We start from the raw sequence: 20,454 nt of genomic DNA on the forward strand, positions 1-20,454 counted from the left end.
GCAGATGCTTTGTGCCCTTCCCCACTGCTGCAGCTTGTGCTCTGCACACTGACACAGCTCCCTGGTGTCTGGCCACCAGGTGAAACAGGGAACATCCCACAAATAACTCTCTTCCCTTTTGATGTGCAAGGTGTGCATTGCTCTCCTTCCAAGAATCACTTCTTTCACTCCCAGCAGAACAAATTCAGCTTCTGCCCTTTAATAAGAACAGAGAACTACACAGTGCCGTGTCTGTCAGGCAGCAAAAAGCCCTGATGTTTTCCTGGGAAGTGGCAGACTATTTCCCTCATACCTCCACGGGGAATTTGACCCTCCCAACCTTGCTGTGTGGTGTACCATGTCCTGCAGACAGCCTGCAAAGCCTCCAACACCCGACACAGCTGCACTTCAGAGGAGCTCTGTGGCCTTCTGCTGCCCTGGGCTAAGATTAAAAGCACAACTTCTTGCCCCTCATTTCGGGATATTCTGCCTAATCTCATACAAAACAGGCCCCAGCCTCTGCAGGTTGCCTCAGGCACTGGGTCCAGCCAACACAGCACATGTTATTCTCATGCCTGTGCCAAAGTACACTGGAACTCCACTGACCAAAGGCAGCGAGCAGCCACAGCTCCCAGCAGGCTCTCTCTGGGAGCCACAGCTTCCCAGAACTCCTGAAAAGTGGCTCAGGCCTCCAGGTGATTTGGGCTGCTGCCACCAGCCACAGCAAACCCACCTCAGAGCAGCTGCCACACAAGGTGACCCTCACAAGCCGACTGGGACAACCTTTTTGATCCCAGGGTGTTGCCAAGGGTTTGGCTGTTGGCCTGTAGGCAAATACACCTCAGACTGTGTGCTCTTGGCCTTATGGCCCAGAAGGCCAGTGATATCCTGGGGTGAATTGGGAAGAGCATTTCCAGCAGGTCAGGGCAGGGATCCTGCCTCTCTGCCCAGCCCTGAGAGGCACATCTGGAGCGCTGTGCCCAGCTGTGGACTCGAGAGAGACAGGGAGCTCCTGGAGCAGAGACAGCTGAGGCTACAAGGGAGATTAAGGGATTGGAGCATCTCTCTTATGAAGAAAGGCTGAAGGAGCTGGGGCTGCTCAGGCTCAAGAGGGGATGCTGAGAGGGGACCCCATCCCTGTCTGTGCTTGACTGCAGGGAAGGCTCAGAGCAGGGACCAGGCTCTGCTCCTTAGGGGCCAGCAATGGGACAGGAGAAACAGACAAGAACTGATTCCAGGAAGTTTCCCCTGCACTGGAGGCAGAACTTCTTCCCTGTGCAGTGACCAAGCCCTGAACAGATTGCCCAGAGAGGGTGTGGAGTGTCCCTTATCCCTCTGGGGATATTCAGAGCCATCTGGACACAATCCTGTGCCGTGTGCTTCTCTCTCTTCTTGACCTTACTTAAGAAGGGAGATTGGACCAGATAACCACTGTGGTGCCTTCCAACCTGGCCCATTCTGTGATCCTGTGATTTCCTTTCAGCCTTCATTCAATTTGAATGAACAACCTGTATTCCCCACACATCAGACAAAGCTGGTACTGATTATGTCTCCTACATGCAGTGCTCAGCCTGCTCCCTTGAGCAGTAGAGGTGAAGAGATTCCCTTGGGGCACTTAATCCTCTTCAAGTTCACAAAGGCTCTGTCTCATGCAGGCAGGGCTCCTCCTCTACACTCGCCCAGACTCAGAATGGTGGAGAGCTGCTCTCCCTTGTTTCACCACCGAACAGAATTTGACTCTGCACTCTAAGCTCAGCCCTTCTGCTCACCCACCCCTTCACTGAGCTCCTCACAAGTGCTTAGAGCAATCCCCCAGCTGCAGCTCTGAACAGAATGTTCTGTAGGTCACTCCATCTCTCTCCAACATCACAACATGAACATGTTTGCGTGCCTCCTTCAGAGGAGCCAAAAACATCAGGGAGAAATTGCCCTCTTGTAAAGGGATTGGAGCCAGTATTTAGCTTGGCTTTACCTATTACCCACATCTGGCAAGAAAATTCTGCTCCATTTGGCTTCCAGACTGTGGCACATACGGATATCAGAAACAGGTATCTGCTAGGCATGAAACTCAAAACAGACTCATGCAGAGCCATGGAAGTAATTGCCAGCATGGATTTCCAGAAACTGGGTTTATTTGAGCTAAAGACTGAGTAGCTGTAATTAACAGCAAAGTTTACCTACACAGAAGTTGCACAAATAGAGCTTATTAGATTTTTTTTTCTTGCTTTTAAATAGTACCCTCCCCTGGAGCCTGATGTTTTAGTGGGGACTTTGATGGTCTCTCCACTGCAGGTTGAGAAAGTGAGGGCAAAGGCTGAGGTTTCACCAACTACAGCAGCACTGTCAGACCTCACTCCGTAAGACACCGCAGAAAGCCAAAGAATTGTAGGAAACAGGGTTGGGGAAAAATCTGAGAGGTCAATTAGTTCATCTTCCTGCCCACTGCAGGACCAACTGGCATCAACAATTCTCGACAAATGTTTGTTAAATATGCTTTTATCTCCTCCCTCCCCCCATAATGGTGCCTCTACCATTTCTCCAGGCTTTAACTCTCCCTGACCTCCAGAATGATGCTGGGGGCAGCCTTGGAGGAGACAATGGGAGGTCAGAAGAGAATTGGTGGCACATTGAGGTTCAGTGACATTCTGCCCAAGGTCACATCACAAGTGGTGTCTGTGCTGCCTCTGGCCAGGCCAGGCTTTGCTGTCCCACTCCTCAGAAAGATGAACCCAGCCAAGAACTAACACAGACATGCCCCATGGGGGACACCCATGGCCAGGCCCTGCTCTTATCTACACCAGCCCCAGCCTGCTGATTCCGTGGTCCCACTAGGATGTGATTCATGCGTGCCCCTGCTCCACCCAGCTGGCATGCTCATCTCGCTGATCCTGGCCTCAGGACACATCCTCCACCAGGCCAGGGACTGCCACTTGGTGAGATTTTGCAGGGGCCTGCTGACCTCAGTGTAAATTTGGTCTACAAGGCACCACAGCAAGAGAGATGACTGATGGCAGGAAAGAATTACTGCCCAGTTCCCCTGGAGCATAAAGACAGGGTGAAATATTTAACTGCAGTGAGTCTGTGGTCATGTTCCCTCTGGAACTTTGGGTGTCATGACACCCAAAACACTGACCCAGGAGCCAGATGCTGGGGTGTCACCACGTGTACACACAGGGTACGTCCCCAAAGACGCTTCTTGTCTGTTTATAGTGTTTCCACAACAACAACACTGAGTTACTACTTCTCAGACATCTTCCCAAAGCTGTGGGTTCTCACGAGGTGGAACTTTTATGTGTAGGAAAACAAAGCACTGGAAGTCATCCCCAGCCCTAAGAAACCAGGAGTACCCAAAGGCCCACTCATGGACCTGCTATGTGCTGTGCACAGGCCCAGAAAGAGAGTCTCTAACATGGGATAAAATGCATTATTTAAGCTTCTGTTTGCTGTTGTTGGAAAGAAATCCTCTTCCAGTGGGAAGAAACCTGGAATGAAATGAGTCATTCCTGGAGAATTCAATGGCAGGCTTTTCCCCAGAGGGCTGTCAAAGAATGCCCAAGATTAGAAACCTGACTGCATTCAAAGTCAAAACCCAGTGGAAACACTTCAGTATCATGAGGTACCTATTGTAGAAGAATAGGAACTTTCTTTGTGGAGCAAATCTCTATTGAAACAGAAGGGAGAAAATAATAAATGGGGAAAAAAAAAAGAAGAAAGGTCTCTTCAGGACCTCTCCATTCATACTTTGATCAAAGGCTGCAGGTCATCTGCAATTAATACTTGAACAAGCCAGCTGTCAGGGCAGATCCAAAAGGATCTGTGTTTAAAAGCCCACCTCTTTGCCATTTGGCCCTCTCTTCTTTCCCAAAGCCAAACCCACCCCAAGAGTCCAGTGGCTCCCAATGCCTCACAAGAAAACACTGAGCACACCAAAACAGATGCCAAGGATTTCCCCCTTCTGCTAGCAGCCCTCCTTCCACACACAGTGCTGGGCTCAAAGAGAAAGTGGGAAGAACACAGAGGCCTGTGTGCTGAATGATGGAGGAGAAAGACCTTCTAGCCTTGAAATGCAAGGATTGCAGAGGAAGGGTTTCTTGGCTGCTTTTATGTGGCCACAAGAGCTGCTGGAGGAACGTTCAGTGATGCACATTTCACTGCAGACCCAGCCACAAGAACGTGCACGTCGTGCTGGGGGTTTGGGCCAGACAAAGTCAGTGCTAGATAAAAGAACACTGTGTGAGCAGCACTGTCCCTCCTGCTCTGCACTTCACGCTCCTGCAACTGCCCCCGAGGTGGGGAGACTTCACATCCCCGCCTGAGTGAGGGGGATCTTTTGTTCTGGGGAAAAGACGATGTTCCTGTGTAACAGGCCTTACTCAAAATAATTCTGACAAAGGAAAATCCTGGCTTGGAGTCTGAGAATCCATCTGAGCTGTGTCCAGACAACAGCTCTTGTGCACTCACCAGCCAGGAACCACAAAATAAAGTTATTTTTTTTCACATCCAAGTAAAACACAAAATCAGGGCCTTCAGAACAAACTGCTGCTCAATTCTGAGGCTGGCACCAGGCACCCCAAAGCTGCCCCTCAGCAGAAAGGAGGAGAGTACCTCATTGTTCACACAGACCAAGTCCATCGTCTGTCCAAAAGCATCCGTGACCTTCTGCACCACCTCCTTGAATGTGACTGGCCTTGGAAACTGGATAATCCTGTACACAAAAGCAAACACAACAACAGCCTCAGTTTAGTAGAAACATACTGGAGTTTGGGATTTGACTGACAGTACAGGGGAAAGGATTTATATTCCATCACGAAGCAGAAAGACTGCTCCTTGCTTTTACACTCACAGAAATGCTGCTCCTCTGCTGTGCCCATGACTTGACCACCCTGCAAGAGTATCTACCAAAAATCTTTGTGCAGCTCCTCTGCTCCTCCCTCTAATGTGATGCACAGGTGGAAAAAAGAAAGTCCAGCAGCCCTCCACTGGAGAAAACCCAGATCAGGCAATGGTCAGTGATTTATCATCTCTATTTTCATCAAGAGGCTCTGAATAGAGAGGAGGGCTGGAAGTGGGGACAGTGCAGTTTGGCATCCTGTGACTCTCCTGTACCATCACATGCAGCACTTCTATAGGTATTTACAGCAGGTACCATCTAACCCTAAAATAACACTAATTAAATTTTCTTTGGCTTTAACCTGCACCTTGGACCATCAGCCTGTGTCCTGCCCTGTCACAGTCACCAAGCAGAGGTGATTCCATGAAAATGTCAAGCAGGGAAGGGCGGACAAGCTTTAACTCCCAGCCCTATTTTTATGGGACCCATGCCCAAAATCTGGTTATCTTAAGTAAGTGTCATGGACTGCTAATCAAAGGACACATTTCTGTAGAGTTCCAGCTCTACTGAGGTTCAGCAGGGCTCAAGAATTAACAAGAGAAAAGGATCCAGGCATGCACCCAATGTCCCTGGTAAAAGAGGCATTTAATGACTTCCAGCTTGGAACCATTTTGCCTGCGTGCAAATCCCAGGAGCTTCTTGTGGCAAATGGGATGATGAGGCAGGGCTCTTGCATATAAAATGCAGCTGATTTTAGGGGAATGAATCCTGCTGTGAGCTCAGCTGCAGCTGGCTGAAGTCAGCAGGACAGTGTTGGGTGGAAAAGGGAACTTGTCCCTGTACTCACAGGGGACTGGACTAGGTACCTACCTTTTCTCTCCTTCATATTCAAACTTGATCCTGACACTTCGCTGCTGAAAGAAAAAGCAGAGAATGGTGAGGTCCCAAACTGCATCCTGGATTGACTCACAGACCCAAAGCTGACAGGAGCTCTCAGGGAGACTCTCCTAGCTCCGTAAGGCATCTGGTTTATTTAGGCCCAGCTGCCTGGTGGACTCACAGCCTTAGGGGACACTCCACACTGCTGAGGAATGTGCCTGTAAGTTCCTCTGTAAACAAGAAGACACTTGCCTCTACAACTGTTAGTTTTAATAAAATGCATTCATAAGGTGGAAAATAGTCCTAAACTCACTTGGGAGCAAGGCACTATGATCAAAGAGGCCAACATGTTAAGTGTCTGATGTCTGTGCACCTTCAGTGCTTCCCATGGTTTCACCCCAGTACTTTCCTGTTGGAAACCCAAAAAACCCTCAGAGGATGTTTACTAGAACACAGGAGTATTTGGGGTGAAGAATTAAAAAGTAAAAGAGAGCAATCTCTGATGGAAATGGAGACAGTCTAGGATTTTAAAGCCAGCAGTGCTAGGATGGTTGAAGTGCTAGTTGCTATTTTGTTAGGACCTACAAAATGCAAAGTGTACCAGGCCCAATACACAATGCACAGCAAATGCCCACCCTGAAATGACCCATTTCTCACCTCAAGAGAAACCACAAAATTTGCCCAAAGAAGAGCCAGTGGAATCACAGGCACACTGAGCACACAGCTGTGCAGGGACCAGCAAAAACCACTTCTCCCATCCTCTATTTGTGCAATCAAGACCACAAGGAGCCTTTTCATTCCTCTGGCTTCTCAGACCACGTCTGAGCCAAGCATCCCTCCAGCATCCCTTAGATCATTCCAGGACTTTCCAATGGGCTCCAACACAGATCAAAACCCTCTTTACTTCCCAGACCAGGTCTAGTCACCCCACTTAACCAGCATGTTTCCTCCCCCCAGAGCCCACCAGCCTCCTCAAACAGCTCTCTTCCCATGCAGAGAGAAGTGCTGGCCACCTCCCTCCGAGGTGGAACCCCAGGGAGGGCTCGGTCCCGCGCCGCCGGCGTCTCACAGGGATAACTCCCAGCTGGGTGGGTGACAGCCCTTCCTGAGCACAGGACTTATCTCTGGGCCTGGGCTGCCAGCATGTGAAGGCACACTTTCCATCCTCTCAGAGGGAAAGCAGAGCTGCAGTCAAACAGCTTTGTTCCTAACGAGGAAAACGAGCTGGACGGGCGCCCTCCGGTTTGTTTTTAAACTGACAGCTCCTCCAGTTCTGCAAACACCCACCAAAATTCAGGAAGTCAAGGCTGGAGGCGATTCTGTTGAAAGGCTTAAAAACAGATTCGGGGTAAACACGCTGGATCACCTGAAATGCATCTTCATTATCTCTGCTCATGGCATTTTCTGTGTTTCTGGAAGGGCTGGGAAGAAGCAGTGCTGGGACAGTCACCAAGTGGGGCACTCCAGCAGTGATACAGGCCTGTGCTAAACAGGCACTGACATCACCTCAGGGGCTACAGCCATTTCTCCAGACCCACAAAGTTTGGACAGTCTTCAGGTTCATTTTCAGAACCAGGCCAAACTTTTAAAAATACCAGATTAATTCTAAACCTGTCCAAAATTCAAAAGGAGAAGAGATGACCATAACCAACCTAGTACTGAAGGTTAAAATCATTCTGGAGGGACAGGCAAATACAGGAGGGATTGCCACTTTGGATTATCTGTGCTGGTAAAGAAACTAAATAGGCTCTTTTATGCCAATTTTTATTTGCATGTGCCTCTCTAAGGAGGCCTGGCTGGTTCATCCCTTCTGGATGCTGACAATAAATTGGGTTTGCTGACTGTAACACCACAAAATCCTTCTCCAAAGAAGGAGAGAAAAAAAAATATCAGGGCAAGGAACTTTCGAGGTTTCTCCTTACAAAAGGGCAGGACGTGGAAGGGGAAGAGCTCACACAGCTCCGGCCTCACTGCAGGAAACCTTTCAAAACACAGGTTTCACTTTCAGCACAGCCCCGAACATTGCACTGAGCTGGGACAGAGCACACGCTGCCTGCTTGTGCTGAGCAGCACAGATTTCACAGACAAACAAGTTTTGAAAAACAGCTTGTGGCTGGAAAATGTCAGAACACTCGTCTAAAGCTCCAGAGAGAGAAGAAAATGAAAAAAAATGAGCCACGACCCCGCTGCATCCTTTTCTTGTACATCAACAACAAGGCTGATGTGCCGTGGCCCAACGCCAGCAGAAGGACGCCAGCTGCCCCACACTGCTCTGAGCAGAGCTACAAACACATTGGCTGCAACAGGGGAATGAAAACCCACTTCATTTCTTACTTAGATAACATTTTTCTTTAATATAAAACACACTAACCTCTTGCCTCTCTCAAAGAAACCAAGACCTTTAGCTCGCAAGCATTTGGAAGAGGGATAAATTCATATTTATCAGTCTGAGAAGTTGATTACAGTTTAATTTTTCAGGCTTCCCTTGGCTTGCTCATGTTTTTGACCCACAGCTCAAGCTGAATTAATCACTGCTATCAACAACAAATACTTTTTTCCTTTTTTAAAGGAAAAAAAATAGAGTGGGCAGTGCCCAAAGTACTAGGAAATCTCAGGGGATGCAAAGCACTTCCTAAATGCTGGAGCAGGCTGTGATTTTTTACACCCATGGAAGTCTGGTTTGCAGCACGGGTTCAAGATTACACAGGGAGCCTGGGGCACTGCCAAGTGTTGGAGCAGAAGCTGGTGTGAGTCTGCACCCAGCATCTCAAATGAACACTCAGGGGGAATGCAGGACCAGCACCTTCTCCATCAGGAACTCAGCACAGCGTGCAAATGTTGAGGTGGAAGAGGTGTGGGTGGTGGAGGCTGCTGGGTCCTACTCACTTTTGCCATTTTGTGAGGAATGTGACTCCCCCTTGCACAATCCAGGTTGTTCTATTCACTGTCCCTGCTATCAGGTGTCACCTGATGTCACCTGCCAAGGGCAGCCTGTTCCCCTTCAACCAAGAGGTCCTCAGTGGGTGTAGGAGAACAAGTGGAGATATTCAAAGGCTTGTGTTAAATGCAGTGCAGGAGAGGGGTAAGGACAGTCACAGGCACCAGCCTTAAACCTTGAGCTCTGGCAGAGCATTTAAACAGTATTTTCATCAGCACTGTGAGAGCTCAGGCAGGCAATGGAACCAACAAGGGAAACTGAGGCAGGAAGGCAAGAGGGGTTTTGGCTAAGGGTATGAAGAAAAAGCCCAGCCTGGGGAGGAGAAGGATCCATGGAGGCCTTATTGCAACATTTCAATATATAAAAGGGGCTTTATAAGAGGGAGAGAGAGGTTTTACCAGGTCCTGCACTGACTGGATGAGGGCAACAGTTCTCAGCAGCAAGAGGCTAGACTGAGATAGGATACAAGGAAGACATTTCCTACCACTGGGTTGATGAGACACTGGAACAGGTTGCCCAGAAAAGCTGTGGATGCTCCATCCCTGGAAGTGCTCAAGGCCAGGTTGGATTGAACCTGGTCTAGTGACAGATGTGCCTGCCCACAGCAGTCTGGCCTTCAAAAGCCTTCCCAGCCCAAAGCAATCTGTGATTCACTCTCTGAAGCAGAAGAGTGGTAGAGAGAAGCACAGAAGGTGTTTCTGGCCTCCTGGGCTGTCTGTGCCGAGCAGCTTTCCCTCTCTGTGTGCGTTTCCGTAGGACGCGGGGCACGGAGGAGCCCACGGCCCCGCTGGCGCCTGCAGACCCTGCTGCAACACAAACAAAACCAGCAACAGCCCCAACAGGAAATACCACAGCCATTCCCTTCGTTTCTACAAGAATTTCTTCTCCAAATTACTTGTACCGGCATTTCCTCCAGCCCTGCAAACAAGCGGTATTTTACTCGTCCTTGCTACATTACTCCAAAAGGAAAAAGCAAAGCCACTGCTGTGGCCACAAACCCATTACCCTCTTTCCAGGCTTTCCTTGAGGTATTTTTGGATCTTTCCTCAAAACTTCTGATTTCACAGAGAAAAGACCACAACTGCCAAGCTTCAGAGAGGGAATTCGGATGGGAATTTGGGGAGAAAAGGGGCAACTGCTTTTGCCTCTTGGCTGGGGATCTTGTACCCCAGCAGGCTTGGCCAAGCTCAGCCCTAAGAGCTGGAGCAACAGCCCTGTGTGCTGGTTTAGATTAAGGAAAACGTTGGAAAAAAATGGAAAAAGTGTTTCCAAACGAGGTGAATCATGATCTTCTACAGAGATCCCTGAAGAGCTGACTGCTGTTTGTAATAAAAGCACACACAGAGAGCAGGAAAACAAGCAGTTAGTCCTAAAATGGAAGCGGTTCTGGAGGAGCAGAAGATTCTGAGCACCCTCTCTGCTGAACAGCCAGGGGGTTGCTCAAATTGGGGTACAGGTCCAAGCTGAGCCTATGGAGAAGGGTGTCTAAGGGCAGAGGCAGGTAGGGAGCCAGCAGAGGAGCCAGCCCTGCACCTCCATGCCTGTCTGTGTCGCTGAAACAACTAAAATTGCCGCTCTGGAAAATCCCAGGCTAGCACAAACTCAAAGATTCCCCCCATCATGTCCTTTCCTCCTCCTAAACTCTGCTGCCATCAGAAATGTGTGCAGACCCCATTTCTGTGGCTTGCTTTAGATCTGCTCCTGTCAAATCTAACCAGAGGGCAGCTCTGTCCATGCTGACACACCACGAGGATGGGGCCTTTAGAGCACTTCTTCCACCCAAATCCACAGCTGCCTCACAAACCAACTGGGACAAAGCCTCTGACTTCAGCATTAACCCTTTTGTGGTCAAGAAAGGCAGGAGAAATCATCACAAGGGGCCTCCTATTCCCTTTAGTGCTGCTCATTCCAGCCTTGCTCATGTCTACCCACAAGACCCTGAGCACTTATTTTGCCTCAGTTTCCCCCCCTGGGTAATACAGGGGTAATGAAATACACCCAGTTTTGCATGCCACAGGGTAATCAGAGGGATTGTTTTCACTTCTCTCATTTTTTACTCGCTGGATTAGGAAACAATGAGAAAACCCCGCGGAGCCGCGCAGGCATTAGCGTTCGAGTTACTCCCTTTGTACAAAGCCACAAAGCGGTGGGATTCCTCCTCAACTCCTGGCTCTGGCTAAGAGGAATCAGCACCACAGGCCCAGGCTGAGGGGACTCCCACACTTCCCCAAGGTGCAGGTTTGCATCAGCCCTGCGCTCGCCCCTGCCCTCAGCAGCGGGACGTTCCTCACACGCCAGACAGCTGGAGCGCGGCCCCAGACCGCAAGAGGAGATGACTAATCCACGTCATTGGGAATTATCTGCACAGAACCCCCACGCACGCCGGCTTATTCAGCTATCAGACAGAAAGGGGTTTGTCTGGTATTGCCCCCTTCTCATTGCAGGGGCAGAAGGTACAATATATCCCAGCCTCCCTGGAGCCTTGTAGCTTTTTTCCCTCTGAAAGCAAGTCCAGCACCTGAGCAGCTCAGAGGACAGTGGGAAGATGATGACTAGAAGGTTCACTGCCACCTGTTACAGACATTGCTGTTTCAGACAGCAGTGGGAATCACAGGCTTCAAAATGTTTATCTGAAACCACCCACCTGGCAGGGAATAGCTTTTCTCCAGCTGGATTTCTCACTGGTATCACCGTCTTCACACCCAAATCAGCTCCACACGCAGACATGGGAAAGCCTCTTAAATCCTTGGGACTCCACTGCCTTTGCCATCTCCAGCCAAGGCTTTCCCAGTCAGTGATGCTCCCCCTTGGCCCCTTGTTTCTGCTCCCCAGGTGGGGAAATCCCTGCAGATCCCCTCATAGAGACTCCCATCTTCCCCCATCCACATCACATCCTCCAAACGTAAAACATGCCTGACAAAGCCAAACTCCTTTCTTAGGCTGCTCGAAGACCCACAGAGAGCCCTACAAAATGATCCAGTATTTCACTGGAATTATGAGCAAGCCTTGTCTTCCATCCAGCTTGCCAAAGAGAGGAGTCCAGAGGTAATTTACTAAAAGCACAACTTCTAGGACAGTCTGACATTTGATGTACATGGAGAAACACTTCCTACAAGTATTTAATTGCCGTGGGAGAACTTGCCATGGTGATTAGGGGGGCAGAGGAGCTGCTGGCTGTCACTGGCCATGACAGAGGCCCACAGACAAGCAGCTTCATACTGCCAGTTGCCAAGTGCTATTTATAGAAATGAATGGATGTGCACATAAATAGATACAAAATAAATGCTAATTTAATTGCTCTTTTCTCCCTCCATCCTCTTGTTCAGGATTTCCTAATTATTCAGGGTTTCCCTTCTTATCCCACTCATCTTTTTCCTTAATGAACACAACGCAGATCTTCATTCTGCTGTTTCCTTCTTCCCCTCTTCAGAGTCATTTCTATGAACAAACTCCCTTGTTCAGTCCAAGAGGTAGCCTGAAAGGATTCCTTCCAGCCATGCAGAGGATGCACAGGGAATACCAGAGTGATTAAAGGAGTAACAGAAGAATACCAGTGCAGAAGCTGCACTAGGAATAATGTCAGAATGATCCCTCTGTTCTCAAAGAACGGCTCTGCTTTAACTCACACAAGGAAGGAAAAGGGTGTCCATGTCTGTCCCTGTAATTCCCACATGGCAGAGAGGCAGGACCATGTGGTGGCTGCTGCACCTGACCAGGATTCAGGAGATTCCAGCTCAGCCATCACATCTGCTGCCAGCTGCCTGGGCAATTCAAGGGAGGAAAATCATCCACGCTGATATAATTTCCAGCCTGTTCTGGAAGGCATTGCACATCCAGAAGGGCAGCCTTTGCCCTAAACTCATTTGTGAGGGAAGAAAATTAAGAAAAGAAAGATTTCTATGAAATTTGCCAAAGGATGTTCACTTCTAAAGATGAACTGAAGCAAAACTATCAATATTTTGGGAAAGAAATATTTTGGAGCGCACACCACCACAGGCTGTTTTCTTGTGTGGCCCAGGCCTACCAGGAATACAATCTGGCAGGATTCAATTTTCAACTTGTGTCAAGAGAGCACTAAGGAAGCCCTCCAGGAGACAGGAATGAGATAGCACTTTGGTTGTGTTTCTCTGTGTACCAAAAAACTGCTGCAAGCCACAGAGAACTGCCTAGTTAGCCAACACATTCTTGCTGTGAACTCTGTCTTTCAGTGGAAATTTGGAACACTGACTAAAGGATTCCCATGCCTCAGAAAAAACATTTTTCCACAGAAAAAGAAATATTATCTTATTAATCTACTAACTGAACTCCCAAGCCCAAGTAGTTCAATGTGAGCACTATATTTATTATAGCAGGAATCAAACCTCATGAGAGGCACCAACAACGAGATGACCAAGAGGACATTTTATCACCAAAATGCCCTTGTGCCTCATTCCCCCTCCAAGAAGGGAAAGTGTTCAGGGCATCCTTCAGTCCAACTGGCCAACTTAATCACAGCAAAAAAATAAACAACAGAAAGGGAAAACCAAGTACCAAAGGAACAACAAATCACAGGCACAACAACAGCATTTCCAAATCAATCTCTCCCCCTCAATTTCTGTCATAAAAAACAAGGAAAAAAAAAACCCCAAACCTAAAAGTGAGCCAAACAGGCTGATTAAGCTTGAGCTACAAACATGAACCGAGTCCCCACTAATTCCACCTCCTTTGGCCACTCCCCACCTCCCAAACTCGCCGTGCCGCGAGCCAGACGTGTTCCAGCTAGTCCAATTAAGTGAGGCAACAATTCAACATCCTCCAACGCCCTTCATCTCCTGGGGCCTGCTGGTCTGAACCCCCAGCTCCGGATGTGTGTGCAGAACAGGATTCTGACCATCCACATCTCCCCCATCAGAGAGCTCTGAGCAGCCCTGAGCACGCGGCTACAGCTGCTCCACTTATTGATAAAAAGAAAAATCATAAAGGAAGAAGCATCAGTGCTCTAATAAGAAGGAAAGCTTGGTTCCTGCCATAATAAAATTAAACACAACTGGCAGCCAACTATTCTAAATCAGAGCACAGCATACCTCCATTGGTGATTTATAAATGAAGATGAAGAATGGACAGGCTGTGGTTGTAAATTTGATTGCAAGCTGCCAACTTCATGCAGATAAGAATTCAATCAATGAAAACTGTAACTTTCTTTATTTCCCACTAGTTAACTGTGTATGTGCTGCATTAACAGCCCAGGTCTCAAAAACGACAGCTGGGACTTTCCCTCATTGCACAAAACAAATGTTTTAAGAGGAGCCTGAACAGCTTTGCTACCCTGAAAGCAACTCAGAGCTGGCTCCACACGGTCCCCACCCATCACCGTGCACACAATGCTGCCCTCGCAGCCATCCAAAGCTGCGCTGGGTTTTCTGCTCCTCCTGCAGCTGCAGAGAGCCAGCCCCGAGTGTCTCTGGTCAGTTCTGTAAACATCTTGGACTTATTTCAGCATGAGCTGAACACAAACCCAGTGATTCAACTTGGGCAGCTGCTCCCGCCAGGACACGCTTTGAAACGAGACGTGCGCACGTGTTTTCGTCTGCATGCGGCTGGGAAGCCCAGAGGGATTTGGGAAGGGATTTTTCCTCTCTGCACCCAGACTTCTTTGCTTGTAGCACAAGTGTCGTTAAAAAGTGCATGACGACAGTAAATGACAATTTGTTTTCTTCCTTGCTAGGCATCCAGCGGTTGCAGAGTTGACTGCAAGCTCAGTCTTGCACTGGAGGTGGAATTCCAAGTGGATTTGCTGCCATGCCTCTCCAGCAGCTTCCCAGTTGTCCTAATCTTTCCCTCCCTTTATTTCTTGCTATTTTAACATCTGAATTCTTTCTTCACAACTTTTGTGTTCGCATAATATTTGCTCCATACACAAACATGCTATTAAATCCACTTCAGCTATTGTAGCAATGTCAGCAAATAATTTCTGACATTGCTCAAGGGACAATGTTTTTTGCTCACCAAACAACCCTGAATGTGCAACAGGGCCAAAACGTTTGGTTTTAGGAGCATAAAGATAAACAGCAGTAATTCATAATTAAACACTTTATATAAGAATGACATTATTCCTCCCCAAAGAGCCTGGGTGTCTACAGCTCAGAATTGGCAGTCTGTCTTTCAAATATCTGAAGTAAAATGTGCACATAATAAATACTGTATTTCATTAAGGCTGTCAATAGAAAACAATTGACTTATCCAAGTACTAAAGCTGCACAGAAACAAGTTCTGCTACTTTCAGAGCTAAACAACAGTTAGAAGTGCCTTGAGGTGGGACTCAAGATTTAAATCCAATTTCAGGCTCAGTTGTTATATTTGTGAATAATTTGGGACATTTCTCTTCTCCTCTGTGATACAGGGATGCCTGTAACTTCCTTCCAGCTCTTCAAAAAGAGGCAATAAAATCTCATTACTTGGTAAAATTATGATATTTCCAATGTGCTGAGCACTTGTTAACTTCAGTTCTAACATTTAAGCTCTGCTCCACCAGCATGGCAAGATATCTGTGGTCTGCTGGAGTTTGAGGTGGACTGAAGAAACGATGCATTGCAAGAAACAAACCTGTTTGTTGGAGTGGACACTGTTTTTATTCCTGTTGTTGTCCAGCAGCCCCCCACACTTGCCCAATGCTGCCAAATCCTTCATAATAGAGTTCAGAGCTTCTTCTTCATCTGCAAGAAAAGAAGAGACAACTGAAGTGTGGGAGACAACCCTGGCCTCAGACGCACAGAGTGAAAATACAGCACTGCAAATATAAACTTCCAACACAAATCAAAAGACACAATGCCAAACCTTCCTGCTAAGAGAGGAATTCCAAGAGGCCACCACAGCCTCTCCCAGCCCACTCTGACTTGAAAATACAGGTTCCTTCATCACAGGTGAGACAGATGATGAGATCTCATTGTCCCCACCTGAAAGGGCCTGCAAGAACACTGGAGAAGTACTCTTGATAAGGGCATGCAGTGACAGGACACCAGAAAATGCCATTAAATGGAAATAGGACAGGTTTAGACTGGATATAAGGAAGAAATTTTCCTCTGTGAAGGTGGTGAGGCCTTGGCACACTTGCCCAGAGACACTGTGGCTGCCCCAGCCCTGGACATGTCCAAGGCCAGGTTGGATGGGGCTTGGAGGAACCAGGGCTAGTGAAAGGTGTCCCTGTCTTTCCTCCCCCTTCACTAAAGGTGCTCAAGAGCCACAACTGACTTTCAAAACCAGAGGCAGTGAGAAACCAGGGGAGAGGGCAAGGAATCCTTGAGAAAAGAGAGAAACTCAGCAATGCTGGATGGAAGACACTGAGAGTCCTCATGGAATTCCTGATTTCTGCAGTAATGGGAGAACTTTGAGGGACCATTGGATCTGAAACCAATCTCCTCCTTTTCAATACTTTGGCAGCAGTGGTTGTGACCTCTTGAAGTCTTAAAATGCAAAATACCCACCACAAGAACTAAGAACCTTGTCAAGACCTAGGGCAGGGCACACTGGTTAGGAGGGAGTGAGAACCCACTGCGCACTCCGTGCTCATGATACAGTCAAGGCAAATGTTAGGCACACACAGCTATTAATGTAAAAAATACAAATACAACTACAAATCTTGTCTAAAAAAGAGTGTCTCCAGGGACAGAACCACCCCTTGCACCAGGCCAGCCTGCAGATTTAACTCAAAGTCCACAAATATGTGAAATATGACAAAAACCATATGAAATCAGACAGGACTGGACCCAAACGCTGAGGATCTTTCCCCAGGGAGGTGCATGTCCTGGATCCTCGTGCTCAGATATAACACCATCTCTTTTTCTGCTCCTCCTGCTGGGTTCTATGAGCACTGACACTATGGAAAAAAAACCCCAGATATGTGAGAAAAAGACTTCTTCTGCATGCTCTGCTCCTGGAGTATATTAAAGAAATAAGGGAGAAAATGTTTAAAATTCAGCCTTATATTTCAGAGCTCAGAAATGAGCTCCAATGCCTACAATTAATTCTTAGGGAAAACCTACATTTTCCTGTTGGCAATGTGTGTATACATATTTAACATATAAACATATATCTGTACATCAATATTAAAAATATAATTGATAAAAATAATAAAATTCATACCTAAGTACGTTAAAATGTAATCCCTTTTGCATTCCACATTTCCCTATTTACTAAAAGCACAGGTTTGTTTTTCCAGAGAGGTGGCAGGGAGCACAGGAAAAAACTTAAGAAATATATAATTTTCAGTTCAAGTTCAGGGAAAATAAAACAAAAAAACCCACAACAACAACAAAAAAAGAAACACATCAAAAACATCCCCAAAGTCTGCGTTTGGGGTGTTTTTCTTTTGTTGTTGTTTTGGCTTGGTTTGGGTTTTTTTTAAAGGACCTCTGGGACAAACATAGTTTTCCACACAGATTTTGTAGTAGGAAAGTACCCAACACAGATAAAAAAAGGAAGAAAAGCTCTTTTTTTTGCCTTTTTTTATTCTTTTTTTGTGAAGGTGGAAGGGAAGGGGGGAGGGATGAGCTAAAACAAACCCACAAAAACAAAACCCCCTTACGCTGCCCTCCAGGAATTTTCCACCAAAGCTTTAATCTCTACAGCGCCCCTCAGCCCTTTTATTTTTATTTTTTCTTTTTTTTTTTTTTTTTTTCCAGCGAGTGACAACAAAAGTTTCCTGAACTGCCTGACACAAAACACAATCTGTAATGTCATGGGCCAACAGGGCCAGCAGGCAGACAGAGCCTGGCAGCAAAACCACCCAATTCCCCACCCCTCTCCCACCTCCAAACCTCCCTGGCCATGCCTGGCAGCATCTTCCAGGAGAGGAATCTCTGGTTAACCCACCAGTGCCCTGGTTTATATCACATTGTTTTCCTCCTCTATCTACACAGCACTCTTGCCAAAACATTTTTGTAACAGACTTCCAAGTCCACCGAACACAAGTTGAAAAATTCCTGGTGCTGCAAATCCAGTTCATGGTAAGTCACATTTCTTAGGAAGTCAAGCTAAAAATCTCTGCCAGAAGTGACTTTCTGCATCTCTCCAGACATTGCAAAGCAAGGAGAATCCATTCACTTTCAGTAACTGTTTAAATTCAGCCTGTTTCCAGAAATACCCAACTATCAACTTAATAGCCCTAGAATAAGTGTTGTAAAACTGAGCTCCAGCTGTCCTGAATCAAGTACTGAAGAAAAAAATAGGAAAGAGAAGCTAATTATTGTATTTGACTGTCAAATCAGCATTTTCCTTCCTTAATCTACTAAAAAACTCATGCAAAAGAGCATCCTGTAAAGCATCTGAGGCTTTTTAATTACAAAACGTGAGTGCTGATTGTCAAAAAACAAAAATCCACATCCATGACATCACTGCTACAAAATAAGATAAGGAAACTTCTTCCTGTACAAGCAGGAAAGGTTGTTTGCTGCTGCTGGAGGGTGAAAGATGACTTAAGCACAAGCAGAAATGCAGCATTTCCTTAAACAAACGTATTTCTATGTGTTTAAGTATTTTTCAGCTGCTTTTAACAGTGTGTTTTTACTCCAAGAGAACCAGGATTTCAGGGAGGCAATGACCAAAGCCCCAACTGATCAAAACAAAAACCCCCACAGCAGGCTCTGAAGCAACTTCTGAGCAGCAGCACAATTTGCATCATTGGTTGCAAAACCAACACTTCCCAGTCCTCTCCGGGACAGCTTTGCACAGGGACTGATGCTTTCCAGACTGAACCTCTTGCCCATCCTAATTACCGCTCTTGGGGTCTCCAAGCTGACTCCCAAGAAGGGTGGAGGACTTTGTTCCATGGAAATAGGCAGCCAGCTCAGCCAGTGCAGTCAAAATTCAAGCAAGCACTGAAGCTAACTGGATAATTAAATCCAAATGTCACTCCCGAGCCTTTCCAGCAAAAGGGGCGTCACAGGCTGCTCCTTCTCTGTTTGGCTTGGTTTGAGTCAGGAGAGGGTGAAGGATGGATGCTTCAACCAGGGATAAAATGCCAATTGTCAGGAATCCCGTGCCCAAGGGACAGGAAAAATCCTGTTCTCCTGATCCAGCCCTGGCAGGACCCAAATATTCTCCAGCCTTGTGAGAAGGCAGCACTGAGGCTGCACAGCAAACACCTCCCCAGGCCCTGCCGTGGCTCCAGAACAAAACAGCTGCGAGTTGCACAACACTGATGAAGTATCCTTGGAGCTCAGATGGACTTGGGAGACTCCTGGAAATCTTTGTGCAACGTGAGCAGGTTCCTGCTCCTGAACAACCTCCTGGCCCAGCTCCACTCTGGCATCGTTTTGCACAAATTCACTTAAGGTATGACAGGACGAATTGTACAACAAATCCCACTTGATCTCCGACACAACATGTAAACAGGATTATTTCTACCATGGAAGATCAGGACAGAGAAAAGCTGATTACAGAGACAGCAAAAATGAAACATAAAAATAAATTGTGTTTAGTAGGATCCCTTTGTCCCCAGTGTCTCTTCTTCCATCCTCAGCTTTCAGCTATTTCCCTTAGTAGGAAACTCCTTTCTTTCTTCTCTACTTTCCACCAACACACTTAATTTTATGCTTTTTAAAACAGCTTCCTGTGACAAAGCTTGTTTGATCACACCGCCAGCCCATCCAAGCAAGGATCAATTCCAACCAAAAATAATAGATGTTTCAAAAGATATTAATTTCCCAGGGGTTTGGGGGTGGGGGGAAATATCCATAGCCACAAAGAAGAGAGGAACACACAGGAGCAGAAAGCCAAGAGCACTCCCAGGATGCAGTGACCAGTGGAGCTCCGGTAGACAGGGTTTATATATTTATTAAAATACACTCATCCATTTTGGCAGGATCCTATATCAAAACCAGAATGCCTCCTTCTCTCATCAGGTTTTCAGTTCTGAAAGATGTTAAGACTCACAAGTCACAGGCACTGCCAGTATGAATCTGGGGCATTTGGCTACTTGGCAAAATCAGCCAGGGAGTGAAAGCAAAAAGCCAGCAGATGACACATCTGTGCCCTTCAGAGACACATTTCCGCTGCTGCTACTTGGCCTTGGCTCCAGCCTGCGTGAGAGAGAGAGGAACCTGGACTTTCAGACTTAGTACAGCAAGTTCACTGCTCAAAGAGAGAAAAAAGAAAAAAAAAAATGAAAATGAGAGAAATAGAAAGCCTGAAGGTCAACAGGGACCACCCAAAACAATTCAAGAGTCAGGAGAGAAAGCAAACGAGGAAGGGACAAAGGAATAATTTAGCTGTGTTCAGATGGTCTAGACACTGCTGTTATTGTTGGCTTCACTAATAGGTCATTGCTAAGAGGCAGCTTATGGTAGTTCCATGAAGCTGCTTCCATCAACACCAGAAAAAAAAAAACAACAACTACGAGCAGCTGGATGAAGATGCAGCACAGGGAAGCCTGCAGAAGTAAAGCAGAGTCCTGTAAAACACGGTGAGTTCTGATCTGGGCCCCTCTCACACACACACCAGGCACAACCAGGGCTGGGAAGAGCAGGGGAAAAGTCCTGGGCGTTGCAGGAGGGAAGAATATTGTCCTGTGAGTCATTCCTGAGCAAGGCTGGAGCATGCAGCTCCAGGGCCCTGCATGCACTTGGATCCAGAGAAAAACCACAGATGTGGCCACTGGTGGTCACTGAAGATCCCACTGTGCTTTTCAGAGCCGTGATGCTGATGGTGCCTTTGCCTGTGTAAACTCCAGCAGCAGCCTCCACCAGCAGCATCCACCTCTCCTGAAGGCGATGCGGCCACTGGGGATGTCCCCAGGCAGAGGGAACAGCTCTCTGAAAGCTGAGAGGGGGATGAAGAGAGGATGGGGAGCCAC

The 20,454-nt window shown here is 47.2% G+C and overlaps 1 protein-coding gene across 2 annotated transcripts in view; it reads right to left on the reverse strand.

Moving 5' to 3' along the window:
* Positions 1-20,454, reverse strand: part of LOC107200237 (mitogen-activated protein kinase kinase kinase 3-like) — a 75,673-nt gene that overhangs the window by 26,630 nt on the left and 28,589 nt on the right. The window contains exons 3-5 of one of the 2 annotated variants that reach the window (XM_015618440.2): positions 15,210-15,319; positions 5,681-5,721; positions 4,585-4,684 (exon numbers count right to left, since the gene is read on the reverse strand). In XM_015618440.2, the coding sequence (XP_015473926.1) occupies positions 4,585-4,684; positions 5,681-5,721; positions 15,210-15,319 (251 nt within the window). Of the gene's footprint in view, positions 1-4,584; positions 4,685-5,680; positions 5,725-15,209; positions 15,320-20,454 lie in introns of both variants that reach the window. The other variant, XM_015618439.2, reaches the window with a different exon arrangement.

Source organism: Parus major, chromosome 2 (assembly GCF_001522545.3).
Source record: "Parus major isolate Abel chromosome 2, Parus_major1.1, whole genome shotgun sequence".
NCBI lineage: Eukaryota > Metazoa > Chordata > Aves > Passeriformes > Paridae > Parus > Parus major.